Source organism: Rattus norvegicus, chromosome 2, assembly GCF_021556685.1.
Source record: "Rattus norvegicus strain SHRSP/BbbUtx chromosome 2, alternate assembly SHRSP_T2T, whole genome shotgun sequence".
Lineage (NCBI taxonomy): Eukaryota > Metazoa > Chordata > Mammalia > Rodentia > Muridae > Rattus > Rattus norvegicus.
In genome coordinates, this window is record NC_141535.1 from 47,720,916 (window position 1) to 47,740,695 (window position 19,780).

Consider the following 19,780-nt stretch of genomic DNA (forward strand, 5'->3'; position numbering starts at 1 on the left):
CTAAAGATCCACAGTATAGGCAGAACTCAGATAAAAACTAAAGACATAGAGAATCTAGGCAATGGAATTATAGCAGAACATTTCCCAAGTCTAGAGGAAGAAATGAACAACTAAGTACAAAAGGCATTTAGAACTCAACAGACAATGACTAGAAAACTTCTCAACAATGTAACCAAAATGTCAAAAATACCAAGGAAAGAACAAAAGCTATAAGGAAAAAGGTTAACTCAACAACAAAGGTGAACGCAACATTTCTCTCATCAGTAGCCCTCAGAAAAAGGAGAGGCTCAGAATGATAATTTCAAATCATGAAAATAAATGACAATCAAGATTTCAAAAATCTGAAGAACAAGCCTTTAAAAGTGATTGAGAAATAAGGGCATTTCAAGACAATTACAAACTATAGTCACTGGTGACCATCAAGCCAACACTGAAGAAAATAGTTAAAGGAATACTATACACAGAGGAAGGAAGAGTCTGCATCATGATAGTACCTACCAGGAAGAACTTTATGGAAACAATGAGATGGCCCACTGGGGAAAGGATGTGTCTGATGATCTGAGTTCCACAACCAGGACCCACACAGCAGAAGGAGAAAACCAAGTCCTCCAATTGTTCTCTGACTTCCACACTTTCCACACTTATGCTGTGCCTTGCCCAGTCCCCTCCCCCCGCCAATTAATAATTGTAAAATCTTAAACTAGCTCCAACTGCTTTTGTTTTGTTGTTTGTTTGTTCTTCGAGACAGGTTTTCTCTGTGTAGCTCTGGACATCCTGGAACTCACTCTGTAGCCCAGGCTGGTCTCTGCTTGCCTTTGCCTCAAGTGCTGGGATTAAATGCATGCACCACCACCATCACCCAGCAATTTAAAAAAAAAAAAAAAAAGACAAGGAACTTTATTTAAGGAACAGCTGAAACATGGATAGCTAGATATTAAAAAGTCCACCATGCCCAATACAGTGAACCAGCACATCTCTAATATTAAGGTGAGAAAAACAAAACAAATAATGTAACCAACCAGAAATGCAATGAATAAAGCTAGAAGAATAGTAAATGCCTCTCATTAATAACCTTAAATGTAAATGGACTCAACTCACCAAAAAGAGACTCAGACTTGCTGACTATACTAAAAAAATTATATCCAACTATCTGTTGCTTCCAAAATCAGACATGATAAAGATACCCACAGACTAATAGTCAAAGGACAGACGTCAATCTGTCAGTGAATAGAAGTCACATATAGCTGTCATCTATTCTGATACATGATAAAGTGCACTAAAATCAAAATTGGCTGAAAGAGGAAAAAGTCACTAAATATTAGTAAAGAAATCATCAGGTTAGGGTGTAGCTCAGTTGGCAGGATGTGTGCCTAGAATGCATGAAGCCTTAGGGTTCAATGCCTGGCAGTGTATAAACTGAGCATGTAGCTCACGCCCCCAAGCACTGGGAAATAGGAGAAGCAAAGGTTCAAGATCAATCTCACAACATAGTAAGGTTTTACTTAGGCTACTGGAACCCTCCTCTAACAAGACCACACTACCTAATCCTCCCTACATGGTCCATCAATTGGGAAACACACATTCAAGCATATGAGCCAATGGGAACCATTCTTACTTAAACCACCACAGCCATTAAATGGAATTAAAAACAAGCTACATTTCCACTCAAGTAAAGGCTGGATAATGAAAATATGGCGCGCGCGCGCACACACACACACACACACACACACACACACACACACACACACACACAGAGAGAGAGAGAGAGAGAGAGAGAGAGAGAAAGAGAGAGAGAGAGAGAGAGAAATCTTTTTCAGGTGTAAAGAAAAATGAAATAATAAAATTTTCAAGAAAACAGGTAGATCTAGAAAATATACATTTTAAATGTGTATAAACATGCATATTTATAAGCATATTTATATATGCATAGACATATATACTTACATGCACTTACTACATATTGTATATTCTACATACTCAGACACAGAAAGGCAAACACTGCATGTCTTCTCTCATTTGTGGATCCTACCTTTGAATTATATAGATTTGGATATATAACCTGGACTACTGTGGAAACCAGGAAGAAAACAGGAACATGGAATGGATGAGAATGGGACAGGACACAAGTGCTATGGCAGGAGAAATGGGGAAGGTGGAAGGGGGGGTTAACTAGGAAGGTAGGGAGGGTGTACTCGTTAGGTTTATATCAACTTGACAAAAGAATCATTCAAAAGAGGGAACATCATTTGAGGAAATACCCCCGCCAGACAGGCATGTATACAAGTCTTGACTGATGACTGATGTAGGATAGCTTTGGATGCTATAAGAAAGTAGGCTGAGCAAGCCATGAGGAACAAGCAGTAAGCAGTAACCCTCCATGGCCTCTGTATCAGTTCCTGCTTACAAGTCCCTGCCCTGTTTGAGTTCCTGCTCTCACTTCCACCAGTGGGATGAAAATGCTCTTCCCAAGAAGCATAGATTACCTAGCAAAGCCCTAGGCACGGGACACCTCCTTTTAAGCTGCTGGTCAAGGAACTCAAAAAGACTTCTCAAAACAATACAGACTATTACCATTGACCTTGGGTGCCTCCCATATCTTGAGGGTACATACTTTGGATATAGGACTTGGAGGAATTGAGCTAAAACTGATCCGGAAGCGCCTCTCTGAGGATTGGCTCTCACAGTATCTGAAGGTGCTTCACAAGCTGCCCAGGGAACAAAGCAATCAATAGTCCTCCCCAGTTGCCCCAGTTGCCTATCAACAGCAGCAATGACCAGCATGGCAATATCTGATATCCCCAAGAAAACAAGTGGCATTTATATTCTGGGGACAACCAATAGCTGTCTAATTGAACTCAAGGCTTCTCAATGGGAGAGAAAGAGGAGAAAATAAGGTAACCAGCCAGCCAGCCAGAGAGGGAGAAATGATTGTCAGTTAATAGTCAAAGAGGGGCAGTCTCGATAGCAAAGGGGGGTAGGCACACAGACAGGTATGGAGAGAGACAAATTCCAAAACACACATAGAAGGACAGAGTCAAGACAAAGACAGACAACTACAACCACCCAGCAGCCAGGCCACTGGCTGAGCAAGGTTCAAAGTCTAAATGTATTGGGGGCTTGTCACCCTCTACTTGGTGGGCAGCAGCTTACTTTCCTTGTTATCTATTTGCAAAATCTGATTAACTAACTTCCTTTTGGGGTAAGTGCATGTGTGTATGATGGTTTCCCTTCTGTCTGACTAGTAGCAGCTCATTTACATTTTAACCTTTAGCCATTTCTTATATCAGAAATGCTCTTCCTTTAGACCTTCATTAGAAGGTTCTTCACCACCATTTAGATTTTAGTTTACTCCTTGATTGCCCATTTAAATAACCCTTGTCCCTTCTTGCTACTCTCTACCCTACCATCCAGCTTTGATTTTATTTTGTTTTCTGTAAGATTCTTTAATCTCTGAAACTCATTTGGTTATTAACAAGCTGTCCTATGCTTACAACAGGGAAGATGGGGTCCAAGATGGAAGGAGGCCCTTTTCCCAGTGTATCCTCAGGGCCTGGAATACGGTTCAGAGTTAGCTTCCAGAACACATTCATGACATGACATTCAATAGTAAACTGAATTAATATTTTAGAAATTGCTCAATGCATCTCCACAAACAATTATGAACTGTGTTATTTGAAAACCACCAGGCAGCTAGAGGAGTTGCAATTTCTGAATACATATGTTTATGGTATTCAAACTAGAAACCCGTTTTTAACTCTTTGGATGTCAAATCTGAATTCAATTAGGAGTCAAACCCAGAGCAGCCTGTTTGGGAGAGGTGAGGGTTATTGAACTAGGCCGTCAAGGAGCACACTTTGACACTGCCACGATGGCAGACAAGGATCTATGTGCAGCACTGCAGACAGAGGAAATGGCTGGGGACCAATAGTGTCAACTAGCTGGTATGGTTCAATTGGGTTAAATTATTTTTCATTGATAAGATTGTTTTATAATGTATACTCAGTAAAATATACATATATACATATACATACATATATGTAGATAGATATGTTTCATGGTTCTTTATCTTAAAATTAATAACCCCAGCCTAGATTTTGGTGGGTCTGTATATGGTGTATTGCTTTAAAAAAAACTAAAATGGTTTAAATAGGAAGTATGAAAAAAGTTTGAAGACTTCATTAACTAACATTCAGTAAACTTAAGCCTTTAGAGTGTTAACCTGAAACAGCAACTGACCAAAAGCCCATTCGCACATTTCTAGAAAAGTGTGGCTTAGAAAGAGGCAGTTTTAGGGACACAGCACATTCCCCAGAGTAAAGCCTCCACATCATTGCTAATTTTAAAAACAGACCCATTTTGTAAAAGTTCTTATACCTGTAGTGTTGTAGGCACTATTTGTAAGACGAGAATTAAAGCAAAGAGTGGGTCATATAAAATTAAAAACCCTAAACAAGGAAGTTTGCTAGCCTCAAACGTTGAGGTGTTTATTCTTCTTTTGCTCTAATTCTACATTTTATTCCCTGGGATATATAACATAGAAAGGAAAAATAACTGTTACCAAAACATGCTACATCCATATTTCTACCTCCTTCTACCCCAAATTTTACTAAGACTATACTACAAAATGACGGGCACAAATCTTTTAACAAGCTAGTGGTAGTTTAGATGAAGTCTTTTCAATCTGGCAAACTGGCCAATTTAAAAAGCTTACCATAAAGCACAGTATTTCTACTATCAAGGAGATCAAAACCAAGCAAAATCCTAAACTAAAACCAGAACTGTTTTATCTCACCAAAGCTTTAAAGTTCTATGCACCAATTAGCAAAACAAATACTTATTTAAAAAGAAAGAACAAACACTTATTGGTTGGTTATACTGTGCTAAATGAAAACTATTGGACAAGCAGTTTGCTGCAAGGAGATAACAGACAGCACAAACACTTTGGATTTGTTACTAACAGACTGATATGTATTTTCACACTACAATAGTCTTGAAAATAGCAAAATAAGCTTTATATAAGTCCTAATAAATAAAATATTACCAACCCTAACTTAATGAGAGCCAAAGTGACAATATAATAACATGCAAGAATTGGAAATTCTTAAAAGCAAGTGTCCAGCACTATTCAAACTTCCCATACACAGCAGGTAGTAAAGTAAGAAAAGAACAGACACAGTTACTCTCCAAGAGACCACAATAGAAGCTGTTACACAGACCTCACGTACTACAGGTCTATGCATTCACCATGTTGTGGCTATTAACAGTTTAAACCTTTACTGTATTTTGCTAATTGGTGCATAGAACTTTAAAGCTTTTGTAAGATAAAACATTCCAGTCAGTTCAATTCTTCAGTATTGTTCAAGTGTTCTAAGTAGGAACAAAGAGGAAAATAATCTGCTTTAATTGCTGAAGAATCACAGATAATAGGGATGGCTGAACACTGTAGATGAAAGATCTTTTGTTCTTCTAGCAATTTAATATAGCTATTCTGTAAGCTTTAATGGTTCCTGTCTTTATATAAAGGCTATTATTTTTCACATTTATTTCCTTTGTAACATTTCAAAAGTCTTAACTTTCATACAGCCTAATGATATGTTAGAATGACATTTTTGGAAACATATTTTGGAAATAAAAGTTCTACATTTATATAGAGAATCTTATCTGCAAAAATTTTATGTATAAACTTTCTGCCTTAATGATCATTATTAAGTGAAATGTACAAGTTAGCTACACTTGCTTTAAAATTGTTATGCCATCAAGAGTAGAAATATTTTTGCCTTAATTCTATTTAGACAAACTTTCAATAAATTTCACTGCATGTTTTACATATAAACATAAACCATTTTTATTAATGTATATGCTTATATATATAAAATCATGTGATTCAAACATGAAATACAACAATCTTAAAAAATTATAACATAATAAATAAATAATCATAGCATTCTATGATTATTAGCATTTCCTAACTAACCCATGCAACCAGTACAGAAATTTTCTAGTTTAAATGTAAAAGGATGCCTCATTGTTTGAGTCTTTGATATTTTTCAAAATAATACATACACTTTTGTACATTGTGGTTATGCCCACATATTTATAACACTAAGGAGCCTGACCCAGGGTGGTTAACTCACTTCCTTAGAATTATAACCACTATCTCTTCAGTCTTCATGGCTACTCATTGTTTTAAGTAGTTTAGGTAACAGCCCACAGGGAAGTACACTCTAAATTACTATACTCTCTCAAAATATAAATGATAGTGCAAAGTAACATTTATGGCCAGCCAATGCCTTTTCTTTACATTTTAATTCTAATAGTCCTATTTATGCATCTTGAGCAATCCTATTTAGTTGTAGCAACATTATATTTGGTAAAAGAAAAAGAAAAACCCACATGTTTAACTTCCACCATAATAGGTTCACAAAGACTGATATTCTTTGATGTAAAATGAAATACTGCTTAGTGAATAAAACATTAAAAACAAAAATCCTGTCTCCCCTTCAAAGAGAAATATTCTTTGACCCAGTGCTCCAGACTAAAGCCTTGAAATTTTGCAAAAGAATGTGTGTGAGTAAAGTCCAGACAAAACAGACACTTGAGCTGCTAGAAGGCTGCATAAGCCAACTGCAGACACTGCTCATAATCTAACAGAGATAGTGCTGCCATCTCAACAAGAAGTAATCTCTCCAGAGGAAAGCTGACCCCTGCGGTGGGGGTGGGGGACACAGTCAAAGAAAATGTAAGCCTTCCACTGAAGTTTATCTTTTTGTATGGGTCACTTACTTGTAAGTTGTAAATCTAAGTTTATAAATTTCATCAAGAATTTATAGTACCTAAGAAGAAAAAATAACACTACAAATACTTATATAGCAAATCTACTTGCATTATTTTTGAAGGTTTGCAAAAAAAGATTATTCAATGAAAATTTTTTTAGAACAAATTGAAGATATTTAAGACAATTAAAGTAACAAAAAATTCTACTGAAATAAGTCGCTGCTTACATACATCTAAAACAGCAGTATTAAAATCTTACCAGCTAAGACTGCTGCTAGTACCATGTGGCTATTATCAAGTAGCAATGATTTATTCTAAGTAATGATCATCTTGAACTGCTCTGTTATGGCAATTTGGAAAGAACTTAATAAAACACAACTGATCAAACCTAACAATGATTATTTTTCATGCGTACTTTACTTCTGATAAAAATAATAGTGGCATCTAAAACTGTCCAAAATGCTAGTATTTTTACATTAGTAGCATTATACTATAAAAACATTTTTCCAGAGAGCTTTGAAATGACAGCTGCCCTTCTCTATCCTCTCAAGAAAAGGGGCTGGACTTATAAATTACTAAAAGCTTCCTACTTAATATGCTTTAGAGATACATGAATAACCATAATATCTTCATAAAGGTTAAAAACATGTAGTATTAACTAGTTTATGGACAAAATAATTAAGCACATAAATGAAAATGATTTCAAATGTCAGTATTATTTGGTCTCGGATCTGGGGCAATGGACTACAGTGTACATCTTACATATCAAAATGGACTAGACTTCAGGTTCTCCCAGCATCCCTCAGTCCCTACAAGGCATACCCTGCTGGGCTACCCTTTCCCCAGAGCCTCCTCCCTATATAAAGCAGACATTTTGCTTGCTCATGTTCTCTCTCCCTCTCCCTCTGCTCTCTGTACTTACTCTCTTTCTCCCCACCCGCATTCTTTAGGGCCAGTGAAGTCTGCCAGAGAGCAGCTTCCCAATAAATCTGCCTTTCATATAATCTAATCTGGCTTAAATTGGCTCATCTCACCAGAAGATGAGTAGCATGTGACAACATTCAGTGAGCACCTTGAGCAAAGGGATGATGACAGCCAACAGACTTTTCATAAAACTAATCTACTAACACCACCCGTTCAAGCTGACTTTGTAGTACTTTCAGTAAGAATGGAGGTTTGCATCTCTGTAAGGATCCCTTTTCTATCTTTGTAGTCCAATTTTTACTGGGGTAAATTAACTTAACTTTTGACAAATAAGCAGTCAGTGCACTAAAATAAAATGCACACTAATTTGATTTAACAGCAATTAAAAGTGTACTGTATGCAAGTGTAACTCATGCTCTGGTTATTTAGGGAGAACTACTACTCAGAATCTTAAAAGAACATTACAAGTTTACCTTCTCTCTATTGCAAAGTTATAGGAAGAATAAAAGGACCACGTTCATTGGACATGCATATTCATCAAATGTACTGAAGGCAACCCAGCTGGGGAGGCGTGCAGAGGGGAGAACTTGCCCTTCCAAGAAAACTCAAACACAAGGACACTCCTTCCCCAGCCTCCAGGCCCAGCCCCTCCACTTGGAAAAGCCACAGGCAAAGCATCTGTCTGCAAGCTTCCCTCTGATCTGTAATAGGCACCACATATCTTGAAATAATAATGGTACAACCCACAAAAACCTTTTTTAAAAAACTGTGCTTCTAAATGTAAGTTTATAAGATTATTTTAGAATATTTAGCATATCTGATATTTGAATTCTCATTAGTGAAAAGATGAGTTAGAAATGTATACACAACAACCAAAAGCATTCTTAGGAGTTATCCTTAAATGTTTACCACACTGTAATATAAAATTCTTTATAATAGTAATCCAGGGAAACAACTTTACTCCCAGGAGACTTTGTTCTGTACCAATGCCATTATGTATGTTCCCAAGTGAGAGACCGTTCTTATTCTAGGGCAATGCTAACAGACTCTCCTCTGTTACACTCAGTGCCTTACGGACAGAGTGCATATTGTCAATACACAATGATACTTAGAAAAAAAAATTACCTATTATCCTAACATTCACAAAACGCTATACAGATTCCTTCATTTATACCCTAGGCAGCAGATTCTGCACATTAAGAATTAAAAAGTTTAAAAAAAAAAAAGCTTCACTTGAATCTGCAAACAGTCACAAATAATCATCAAGTCTCTGCTGACGCTAAAAGAAATGACACTTGACTTGGGAACAGTCCACATAAAATCTGATGAGCTTCTAGCTCTCCATAAAATCTCCACAAGGATATGTAAGAGCTAAATTTCAAGTAGTCCTAGGAGAAGTGCTGTGATTAAAAGACAGGCAATACCTGCCACCACACCCTGCATGCACCACATCTATAATGGCTCAGGAAACACTGGCATCATCATTTAAAGCGTAACTACAGGGCATCATTGGTAAACTACCAGGATCTTACAGAAAAGCACTCAAAGTCCTGGGCTGTTTCACTCAAAGAGAAAGAAGACGTAGAGGGATGACTTGTTATTATCTCAAGATTCTGTTAGACTTTTTAATATTACTGGAATTCCAATGGTGTTTGTTTTGTTTATACAAGCTGTAGCTAGAGATATTTACTGTCATAAATTCTAATGCAGTAAAAGTGTAACAAATTCTTGAGTTGGGGTACATTTTTATTTTTGAAGCTGGCGAATGAGTTCTGACATCTAATGAGTTCATACATTCTAATGGGATGTCACTCTGGTTGCAGTACATGAAAACAATGCATTTTCATTAAACGTTAATCAGAAAAACCAATTCTTCAATAGTTCTAATAGCTTCATATCTGATTATAATTCATTATTATCTTAAACTTTAAAACTTTATCCATGATTCATCATGAATTTGTTCTACTAACTCAAGATATGTATATGTATGTATATATGTATACATATACAAATATTTCCAAACACAGATTCCAAACATATTTCATCATAATTTTAAAACATCACATTTGTTAATATAAATTCCAATCACACTAAATAGGCAAAAAGTGCTACAAGGGCATCAAATTTAATAAGGCCAGAAGCATATCGTTTTCAGGACTGGAGTGGTGGTTCAGTCGGTAAAGTACAAGCAAGAGAACCCGGGTTCCTCAGCAGGCATGTTAAATGCCAAGCATGACTGAGCACTTGTAATTTCAGCTGAAACAAGGTGAGGATGGGGATTCCTGGGACTCCAGCAGCTAGCGTGCCAGATTAGCAAGACAGCATCTCAAAACCAAGTAGGCAGCCGTGAGCACCACACCTGAGGCTGACTCCCAGCCTGGTCAGCTCTCCCCACAGGAGCACACACTTACACGCACACAGACATCCACACAAGCACAACAAAGCTGGACTTTAAGAAAAAAGAATTCTTTCACTTGGAAGCTCAAGTTCACCAAGAACAACATTTCTTGAAGTTAGTAAGTTAATTTCAGGAAACTTTGTGCCACCACTACTGACCACATAACAACCACAGTCAGTCTGTCATCTTAATGCAGTTTCAGTTAAAAGTTGTACCATAAAAAGTGGTGAATTCCATCTGCACACAGGGTTACTCCTAAGGACAACTATTGTGCTCTGCTGAGTAGCAGAAAAGTTCTACAAATGCTTTTGTTTTGCTACTTAGAGCATAAAAAGATGTGTACACAGGGTTGAAATTTTAAAATTAATTTGTTTCACTGTTTCTTTACAGAAGCTAGTTCATATTTTTCAAACTGTAACTGCAAAGAACAGAAGAATGTAATGACTTATCCCATTGATTGTTTAGGGATTTTTTTGGGGGGTGGGGGTCGGGGGGCTGTTGTTAACACAGTGAGAAGGGCAAATACACATGGTGTAATTATGAAAATAATTCACTTTGATTACCATCTAAAGAAGTCTTTTATGAACACCCACAGACCATCCTTTAAGACAACCTTAATTTAACAGGCTAAAAAGCTGGCAGCAAACTGAATATACAGAAAAGGCTGACATATAGAAAACAGCATACCCTACATATTACTTGGGAAGACCTTAGAACAATGGACATAGTTATTTTTCAAAAAAGCAATTAACATGGAATTAAGAAGTGACCTCTATACCCCTTCTGAAAACAGACAGTTTGCAAACAGGAAAATGTGCTACTGTTACAGTATAGTTCTATGGCTTGTTGTTTCCTTCACAAATCAATAGAAATATGGGTTTGACAAGAGGATCTTGACTAGAGGACCATCTCAATCAATAACAGTTACTTCACTATCCAAAATTTCCTCATTTCTTTTAGATTTATTTCTTCCTGACCTACACCGAGCCCTGCTAACCACTAATAAATTTCTTATTCTTAAGAGTTTTCCAACACCTAAAATATCAAATAAATAGAATTTTATATAGCATATACCCTTTGAAACTGGCATAAATGATGAATATATTTTCTGGATATAATTTTCATTAAATACATTTAACAAATAATTTTACTTATGTGTCTTGTTTTATCATTTTTTTCCCCTTAAGGTCCATAACTAAGTTTTTGTTACATTTCCATTTAATGTCTGTGTGTGAATATGTGGGTGTATTTTTATGTGTTTCACAGCTTCAGGTGACAATCATGGAAGGATTTGTGGGCATCAACTCTCTCCTTTTACTAAATAAGATCCAAGGATCAAGTTCAGGTCACCAGGCTTGGTGACAGGCATCTTTATTTACTGAGCATTTCACTGGCCCTGTCCTACATTTGCTTTTAAGCACACTTTCAATTGTGCAAAAAGTCCAATTTTATGACTTTAAAAAAACATGAATTGAACATTTCTGGTGTGCTAGCTAAACATCATTTGTCTAATCCAAAGCTACAAAGAGGTCCTCCTTCCTTTATCTATTAGAAATTTTATATATTTTAGTTTAAAGTTTAGTACCACAAATTTATTCTTAAAACTTGGGAGTTAAATCTTGGTTATGGCACAGATATAGATGAAGTGTTTCTTGCATAAAAGTATAGAATTTTCTCGTTTGAAAAGACTAAATTTTCATCTTAAAAAAGAGCCTTTTTGTTTCTTTGATTTTTGTTTTTTTGTCTCATAATGTCAGGCTGATCTCAATCTTGCTATAGAGCCAAGGATGATCTTGAAACCTAGATTGTCCTGCCTCTACCTCCTTAATGCTAGAACTGCTGGCATGTATTACCTCACCAGCTTACAACTTTCTAACAGTATGGTTCATCAGTCGTGTGAACAGAAAGAAGCCTACCAAGGAACTGAGGGTCAATTAACTGAGACTTTTTATGTCAGAGAAGCAACTGTTCAGTCCAATAAAAGAGGCAAAAGATTAGACTATGTCTCCCAATCCTGCGGATTAGATTCTCCTCAGAAGCCCTCCCTCATGTTGCCTGCAATCCTCACCCAAACAACTTAGCTTTTGTCTGTTTCATTTACTGGATTCTCCTTGTAGGATTTCTCTGGGGGGAAAGTAAACCTTTTTTTTTTTTTAAGTAAAACTAACTAGATTATATAGAAACAGTAGGTGTAATAACTAAACAAACAGAAAAAGTATATCAATCTAATAAATGTGTTATTGTTGTTGTCAGTTTCTTTCTTTCTTCTTCTTTTTTTTTTTTTTTTTTTTGGAGACAGGGTTTCTCTGTATAGCCTGAACTGTCCTTCTGTAGTTCTCCTTCTGTAGTTCCTGGCTGGCCAGGAACTCAAGAGATCCGTCTGCCTCTGCCTCCCCAGTACTGGGATTAAAGGAGTGCACCACCGTGCCTGGCATAATAAATTGTTTTATATTACATAAGGACAACATTAAAGTGATAGTTTCATACCCTTTAAAATATTCTTGTGATTTACTTTACATCCTAAAATATTTTAATCATGAATGTTTATACATACATGTAGTATATATGTATAATGATCTTTTTTTTTGCTCAAAATGCAAATATAATTAATTTCAAATAGTCTGTGTTTGTAAACACTCTTCTGAGTCCGTGGCCTTCTCACTATGCTCCTACTTAGCTCTTCTTTAGAAGCTGTGGAGGAACAAGACACACAATCTAGCAGGATTTTGTTGCCTACAATTAGAATATAAAAATAAATAACTAAAAGTCTCAGTTAGGGGTTTGGTTACCCCTTTTAAATATTATTCCAACAACTGTGATGAAGTATAGAAACTCGGGGGATTTCTAATAGACTACAGCATACTTCCAGAAAATAACAATACTAGCGGCAATGTACATAGAACAAAATCCACTGGTGATATACAACTGATTTTGTGACATATAAGTAAACTAGTCCTCAATGGCTTGTTTAGAGTAAATAGAAACCAGGAAACACCATTCATAAACTCTAAAAAGCTTGAATAAACAACACTATAACAATAAGTCAGTCTCTGGTTTCAAAGAGATGGTTAAGAAAATTCAAACACGGGCTGGAGAGATGGCTCAGTGGTTAAGAGCACTGATTGCTCTTCCAGAGGTCTTGAGTTCAAATCCCAGCAACCACATGGTGGCTCACAACCATCCTTAATGAGATCCGATGTCCTTATCTGGTGTGTCTGACAGCTACAGTGTACTCACATACATAAAATCAATAAATCTAAAAAAGACAATTTGAATACTAGTGCTGCTGTCATTAACTGGGGATTAGAACACGTGATAGCAAAGAGAAGTTCCTCTTCCATACTGCCTTGTTTGTTTTATTCTTGACTAACCATGTCCATTTGATTATGATTTTTAAAATGAATAAACGGTTAGTATGAAGCATCTAGATAGGGGGAGGAGAACTCTGAAAGCAAGAAAAAGAATAGCAAGTTCCATGTCTACAGGATACTCTACAAACAGATAGTACAAAGCAAACCTAGGCAGAAAATCAGAAACTAAATCATGCAAGGCCTGAAGGCCACCAGGATTTTAATGTTAACTATTTAGGCAATAGAATCCACTAAAAGATTATACACAAGAGGTGATGAAAACAACATTTAAAAAAAAATCTATTCTGACTATTCTGGGGAAAATGAATCGGGCAATTAAAATACACGGGGAGACCAATTATGACATCACTGCAGTAATTTACATGGTGCTGTCTACACCAATGGTTCTCAAATTATAGGCCACAACCCCTCTGGGCCGTATCATTCGTCACATACTGAAGTAGCAACAAAGCAGCATTAGGGAAGGTTGAAATCACTGGTCTACACCGAGGTGATGGTAGTGTCACAGGTAGGTCTGACAGATCATTTGAATAAAAAGAAGGTAGCCTGACAGCTGAGACATGAACTCCCAAACTAAAGGAGTATTAAGTATTCTATTTACTTCTACATCTGGTTATCTTTAGTAGCATAAATAGAAATTTCAGAGTGACTTGTTTGGACTGTGCTTACAGGTTCGGAGTTAAGTGATAAAAGCATATATCACTGGAGAGGAACTGGTGATGCTGGGTGGAGCTGGGTGTAGAAAGCTTGCCTAGGAGGAGGTCTTTAGGAGACACTCCCATTCATATAGTAAACTACAAAGTAAATGAAGTGCACACTTACACTACTATTAGACATTGGTGCCAGTAGTCTTGAAAACATTGCACTATTCTGCTGCCGTATAATATAAGTATTTATATCAAGCTATGTCTGAATATATTTTTAAAGGATAACTGCCAACATTTTACAGACTGAAGATAGAAAAAAGATTATTATTCATTTGTTGTTAGCTGTAACTTAACTCATTAGTATGCATTAATGATCATATGGACACACATAAACACACAGTGATAATAACACTATGTGGTTCTAAGAAGACCCAATATATTTAATTTAGAGAGTACTGATAGGTATCATATAGCTTAAAGAATAGCGTAACTTACAACACTTAAACAGCATAATTATTTCAAAATAAGAGTTCCTATTACAATTCATCAGTATTTCAAAAACAGAAACATTAATTTTTTAGTATTTGTATATGATGTTTATATATGAATATTCAATTTTTTATTTTATTATGAAAATCTTAAGGTTTGTGTATAACTTTCCTAGAAAAACTCAGACCACTATATTGAATAATCTATTATACAAAACCATGCCAAATGGCAGAATCACAGCAGCATGTTGGAGGAAATCCTTACCAGTTTCTCATCAACTGTTATAAGCTGGGTGTCCCGAGTTTGGCCGTCTGCCAGCTTCCATGTCGATGTGTTCAACAACCTGCAGTGTGAGACTTGAAGTTAAAGGATGATCTAGCCATGAAGAGAGAGAGCAGACAGACTTACATAAACACACTGCTTTAACAGTATCTGTCTTCTTAAAAATAAAAAGGAAAGGAAAGAGAGAGAAGATGGCACAAAAGCCCTTTCTCTGCCCAATTAGTTCTGTCTGCTGGGTTTTTGGCAAATTCTCACTTGACAGTTCACAACAAGCAGTACTTTATGTCATTCTACAGACTCTCACAACAAGCCACCAATGACAAGTACTGGACTGCCCTCTATGAGGATACAGTGGCTAGTCTGTCAAGAGCAGGCGAAAGCCTGCAAACCGGTACCAACTGTTCTGGAATGCCGATTCCTAAATGATGACATCAGGGAAGGATGGAGGGGAGGCCTCAGTTATGAGAACAAGCTTCTTCACTCAATTTAAAGCAATTAGAAATTATGTGAATGGTTATTTTAACGAGTGCTGTTAATCCAGTCTGCTATCTTGTTCACAAAACTGAAGGTCTGAATGAAAAATTAAAGAGAAAATGTGGTTGGAAGTAACATGGGCACAAAATCAATCCCTTTCATGGCTTCTGTTTCCTTTGACATAGTTCTCATGTACTCTATCCTTGAACTCCCTATGTAAACAAAGATGTCCTTGAGTTTCGGATATCCTTACCTCCAAACCATCATGCCAGTTTATGTGGCAGAGGGGACTAAATCAGGATTTTCTGCATGCATGCAGGTATTCCACAGATTCAGCTACATTCCCCCAATCTACAACTAAAATCTTTTACACATGAAAAAAACTTTTAAGACTTGCTATATATCAATGAGATCGAAACAGGATTCTAACCCTTTCCAGTGTTATCTGTGTGGGGTCGGGTGAGGGTGTTGTTTGTTTTAAGACAAAGTTATACTATATAGATCTGGCTGGTCTTAAACTTGCTATATTGACCACAGTGGCCTTGAACTCAAAGAACCCTTACTTCTAGAACCCTGTCTCTAGAGTGCTAGAATTAAATCATCGTGCCTAGCAGGATTCTAATTTCTATTTAAAATGATACATTCATGAATTTAATTTCAGAAAAATTGCTTAGATACAAGAGCATATATAATATATATTTATTGTATAAGTAATGTGCTATATAAATACTCCCTAGATAAATTTCGAAATGTCAGGAAAAATGTTCTCTAATTCCAAGTATTTAGTATAGCAACAAATGGCCAGAGTCAATTATGATGCCAGCATTAATCATCACAACCATGGCGTGATAGTGCATCCTCTCTGCCTTGGAAACACAAGGCCTGACTCGATAGCCAGCATTCCCCTGACCCTCAGGAATATACCAACACTATATGACATTTTAACCCAAATGCAAGAAGAAAATTTTTACAAGACAATAAAGACTCAATTTCTAAACAGGTAAGACCAATTCACTGAATAGGGATAGTTTCAAGCTGTCAAAAAAGTTAGTAGCAAAAAATAAATAAAATAAAAACAAGAAAAGGATCTGAATTAGCATTTATCTATTTATAGGTGACCAAAAACTACATGAAAATGTTAAGAAACAGGGAAATATAAATCAAAAATACATTGAAGTGCTATTTCACATCTTTTAGGTTATGTACAACCAGACCATCCTCGTTGGCAGGAATATAGAGAAACTGGAATCTGTAGACTATAAGATAGTACAGAACTGTGCAAAATAATGTGGTAGTATCTTTTAAATTGAACACGTAATTATCATTTCATGTGGACGTCCCATTACTAAATATATGCCCCAAAGATTAAAAGTAGTATTTTGAGCAGATCTTTACTCCGGCACTCCTAACAGTGCCACCTAGTATAAAGCAAAAATAGACAACGGTAAGAATCATATCAACACTTTTTGAAGCTATACTGATCATATTTCCTGATTTCTGAAGTACTGATCTTAATTCTCTGCCCAAAGGACAAATCTCTGCCAGCTATACTTGTAAATATCAGCTGCCATCATTAAGTATACAATTCACTTTGTATGTGTGCGTGTGTATAGATTCACTGTAAAGAAAGACAGATTATTATAAAACCCTACTTTACAGGGTAGCTAATTTCCAATGGAGTCAGGAACAAAATAGCTTTTGCAACTGCCTATAAGCTCATCTTTGTGCATGCAGCCCTGACTAATACTGACCCAGATGATACCCTAATTATGGATATCATATTTATTGATGAATTGGCAACTGGGGACCTTTCATAAAGCAAAAAGGAATTCTCCAACATTGGCTTCTTGCTTTCTAGTGCAAATGCTTTCCATACATATAAAATAAATATTCTTTCTCTGAGAAACAAATCTAGACATGTACAAGGCATGGAGAACCTTACACTCAGTCATTGCCAACTACCCTATAATCATAAGAGTGCCCCTTACAATGATGGGCTGGATCTGTTCAAAGGCAGAGTCCATAAAGGAAAGGTATTACAGTGTACCTATCTGAATTCCTCCGTGACCAGAATGTGGTAGCAAAGGACTCTGTGCCTTCCCACAAGAGGAAATAGCTCAGTTGCCTATCATCCCCACGCCTAAACTGGTCACAGCATTTGGTTGACACACACTGATCATCAACCACTTAGGGACCCATAATTAATGGAAAGTGGCAGCTATAGACCAGGGGATGGAGTGGCCAATACTAAGGAAGGAACCTCAGGATCAGTACAGCACTACTGGCTATAAGACAAACAACAAGGAAAGCAAAAGGAAAAATTTTATGCCCAGTTCTCGGTGCATATGTAATTCTAAGCTGTACAATCAGCAAAATGGGAAACCACTAACTGGAAAATAAATGGCAAAGATGTTTGGTCATGGTAAGCATGAATGGAAATGGCAAAACCTAGGAAAACTTAGCAAAGGCATCAAATGGTATGTAGCTTATAGAAGCAAAATATCTGAAAATAATGAACTAGTGGACACACTGGCATCATGTTTAATTAAGACTAACATTAAAAATGCCAGGGAACAAATTCAGAAGAAATCAGCAAGAATGATAGATTGCACATTTGAAAAGCCTGAAAGTTTACCACTAACACTAAGGAAAAGTGGAAGTGGAGAACCACATTAAATCAGGACAACCCTATGAGATTACTATTACAAAGAAGTCATACTCAGCAGATAGGTCATCTTTAATCCTTCCATTTGGGAGGTACATGCCTTCAATTCTAACATTGGGGAAGCAGAGGCATACCTATAGGAATTACAATAATTTACATATAATGCCTCTCGCAAAAGTGAAATGTCCTTTGTGATCTAAAAAAATAATATGATTAAACCTTGAATTAATGTATAAAGAGGAATATAGGTATATTTATCCACACATACTAAGGCATATTTTAGTTCCAAATTTCCAAAAGAATTTATTAAATTTCAATTGGAAGATAATACTTTTACATTTGCTAAAAAATATTTTGCTCTAGAAAAAATACATGCTTCCAAAAAAGGAACCCCAGAGTTAGGGTTGGGGCAGGGTTTTGTAAGACGATATCATACAGGTGAAGGCAGGTACAAGATTGAACAAGGTCTGTCATTGGACGAGAAGGAAGAATGGGTGGGAGAAAAGTTCAAGGGAAGAGGAGGAGACTGGAACCACAGGAGGAGAGACACAGCCAAGAGAATATGTAGGCAGATGTTAAGACTGCTCTCTGCTTTTGATAGCTGAGTAATATTCCATTGTGTAGATGTACCACATTTTCTGTATCCATTCCTCTGTTGAAGGGCATCTGGGTTCTTTCCAGCTTCTGGCTATTATAAATAAGGCTGCGATGAACATAGTGGAGCACGTGTCTTTGTTATATGTTGGGGCATCTTTTGGGTATATGCCCAAGAGAGGTATAGCTGGCTCTTCATGTAGTTCAATGTCAATTTTCTGAGGAACCTCCAGACTGATTTCCAGAGTGGTTGTATCAGTCTGCAATCCCACCAACAATGGAGGAGTGTTCCTCTTTCTCCAAATCCTCGACAGCATTTGCTGTCACCTGAGTTTTTGATCTTGGCCATTCTCACTGGTGTGAGGTGAAATCTCAGGGTAGTTTTGATTTGCATTTCCCTTATGCTAACGATGTTGAACATTTCTTTAGGTGTTTCTCAGCATTTTGACATTCCTCAGCTGTGAATTCTTTGGCTCTGAACCCCATTTTTTAATAGGGTTATTTGTTTCCCTGCGGTCTAACTTCTTGAGTTCTTTGTATATTTTGGATATAAGGCCTCTATCAGTTGTAGGATTGGTAAAGATCTTTTCCCAATCTGCTGGTTGCCGTTTTGTCCTAACCACAGTGTCCTTTGCCTTACAGAAGCTTTGCAGTTTTATGAGATCCCATTTGTCGATTCTTGATCTTAGAGCATAAGCCATTGGTGTTTTGTTCAGGAAATTTTCTCCAGTGCCCATGTGTTCAAGGTTCTTCCCCACTTTTTCTTCTATTAGTTTGAGTGTATCTATTTTGATGTGGAGGTCCTTGATCCACTTGGACTTAGCTTTGTACAGGGTGATAAGCATAGGGTGATAAGCATGGATCGATCTGCATTCTTCTACATGCTGACCTCCAGTTGAACCAGCACCATTTGCTGAAAATGCTATCTTATTTCCATTGGATGGTTTTGGCTCCTTTGTCAAAAATCAAGTGACCATAGGTGTGTGGGTTCATTTCTGGGTCTTCAATTTTATTCCACTGATCTAACTGTCTGTCTCTGTACCAATACCATGCAGTTTTTATCACTATTGCTCTGTAATACTGCTTGAGTTCAGGGATAGTGATTCCCCGGAAATTCTTTTATTGTTGAGGATAGTTTTAGCTATCCTGGGTTTTTTGTTAT

General features: G+C 36.7%; 1 protein-coding gene across 1 annotated transcript in view; it reads right to left on the reverse strand.

The window, feature by feature from the left end:
• Positions 1–19,780, reverse strand: part of Ndufs4 (NADH:ubiquinone oxidoreductase subunit S4) — a 110,060-nt gene that overhangs the window by 57,878 nt on the left and 32,402 nt on the right. The window contains 1 exon segment of the mRNA NM_001025146.1: positions 14,868–14,946. Coding sequence (NP_001020317.1) covers positions 14,868–14,946 — 79 coding nt within the window.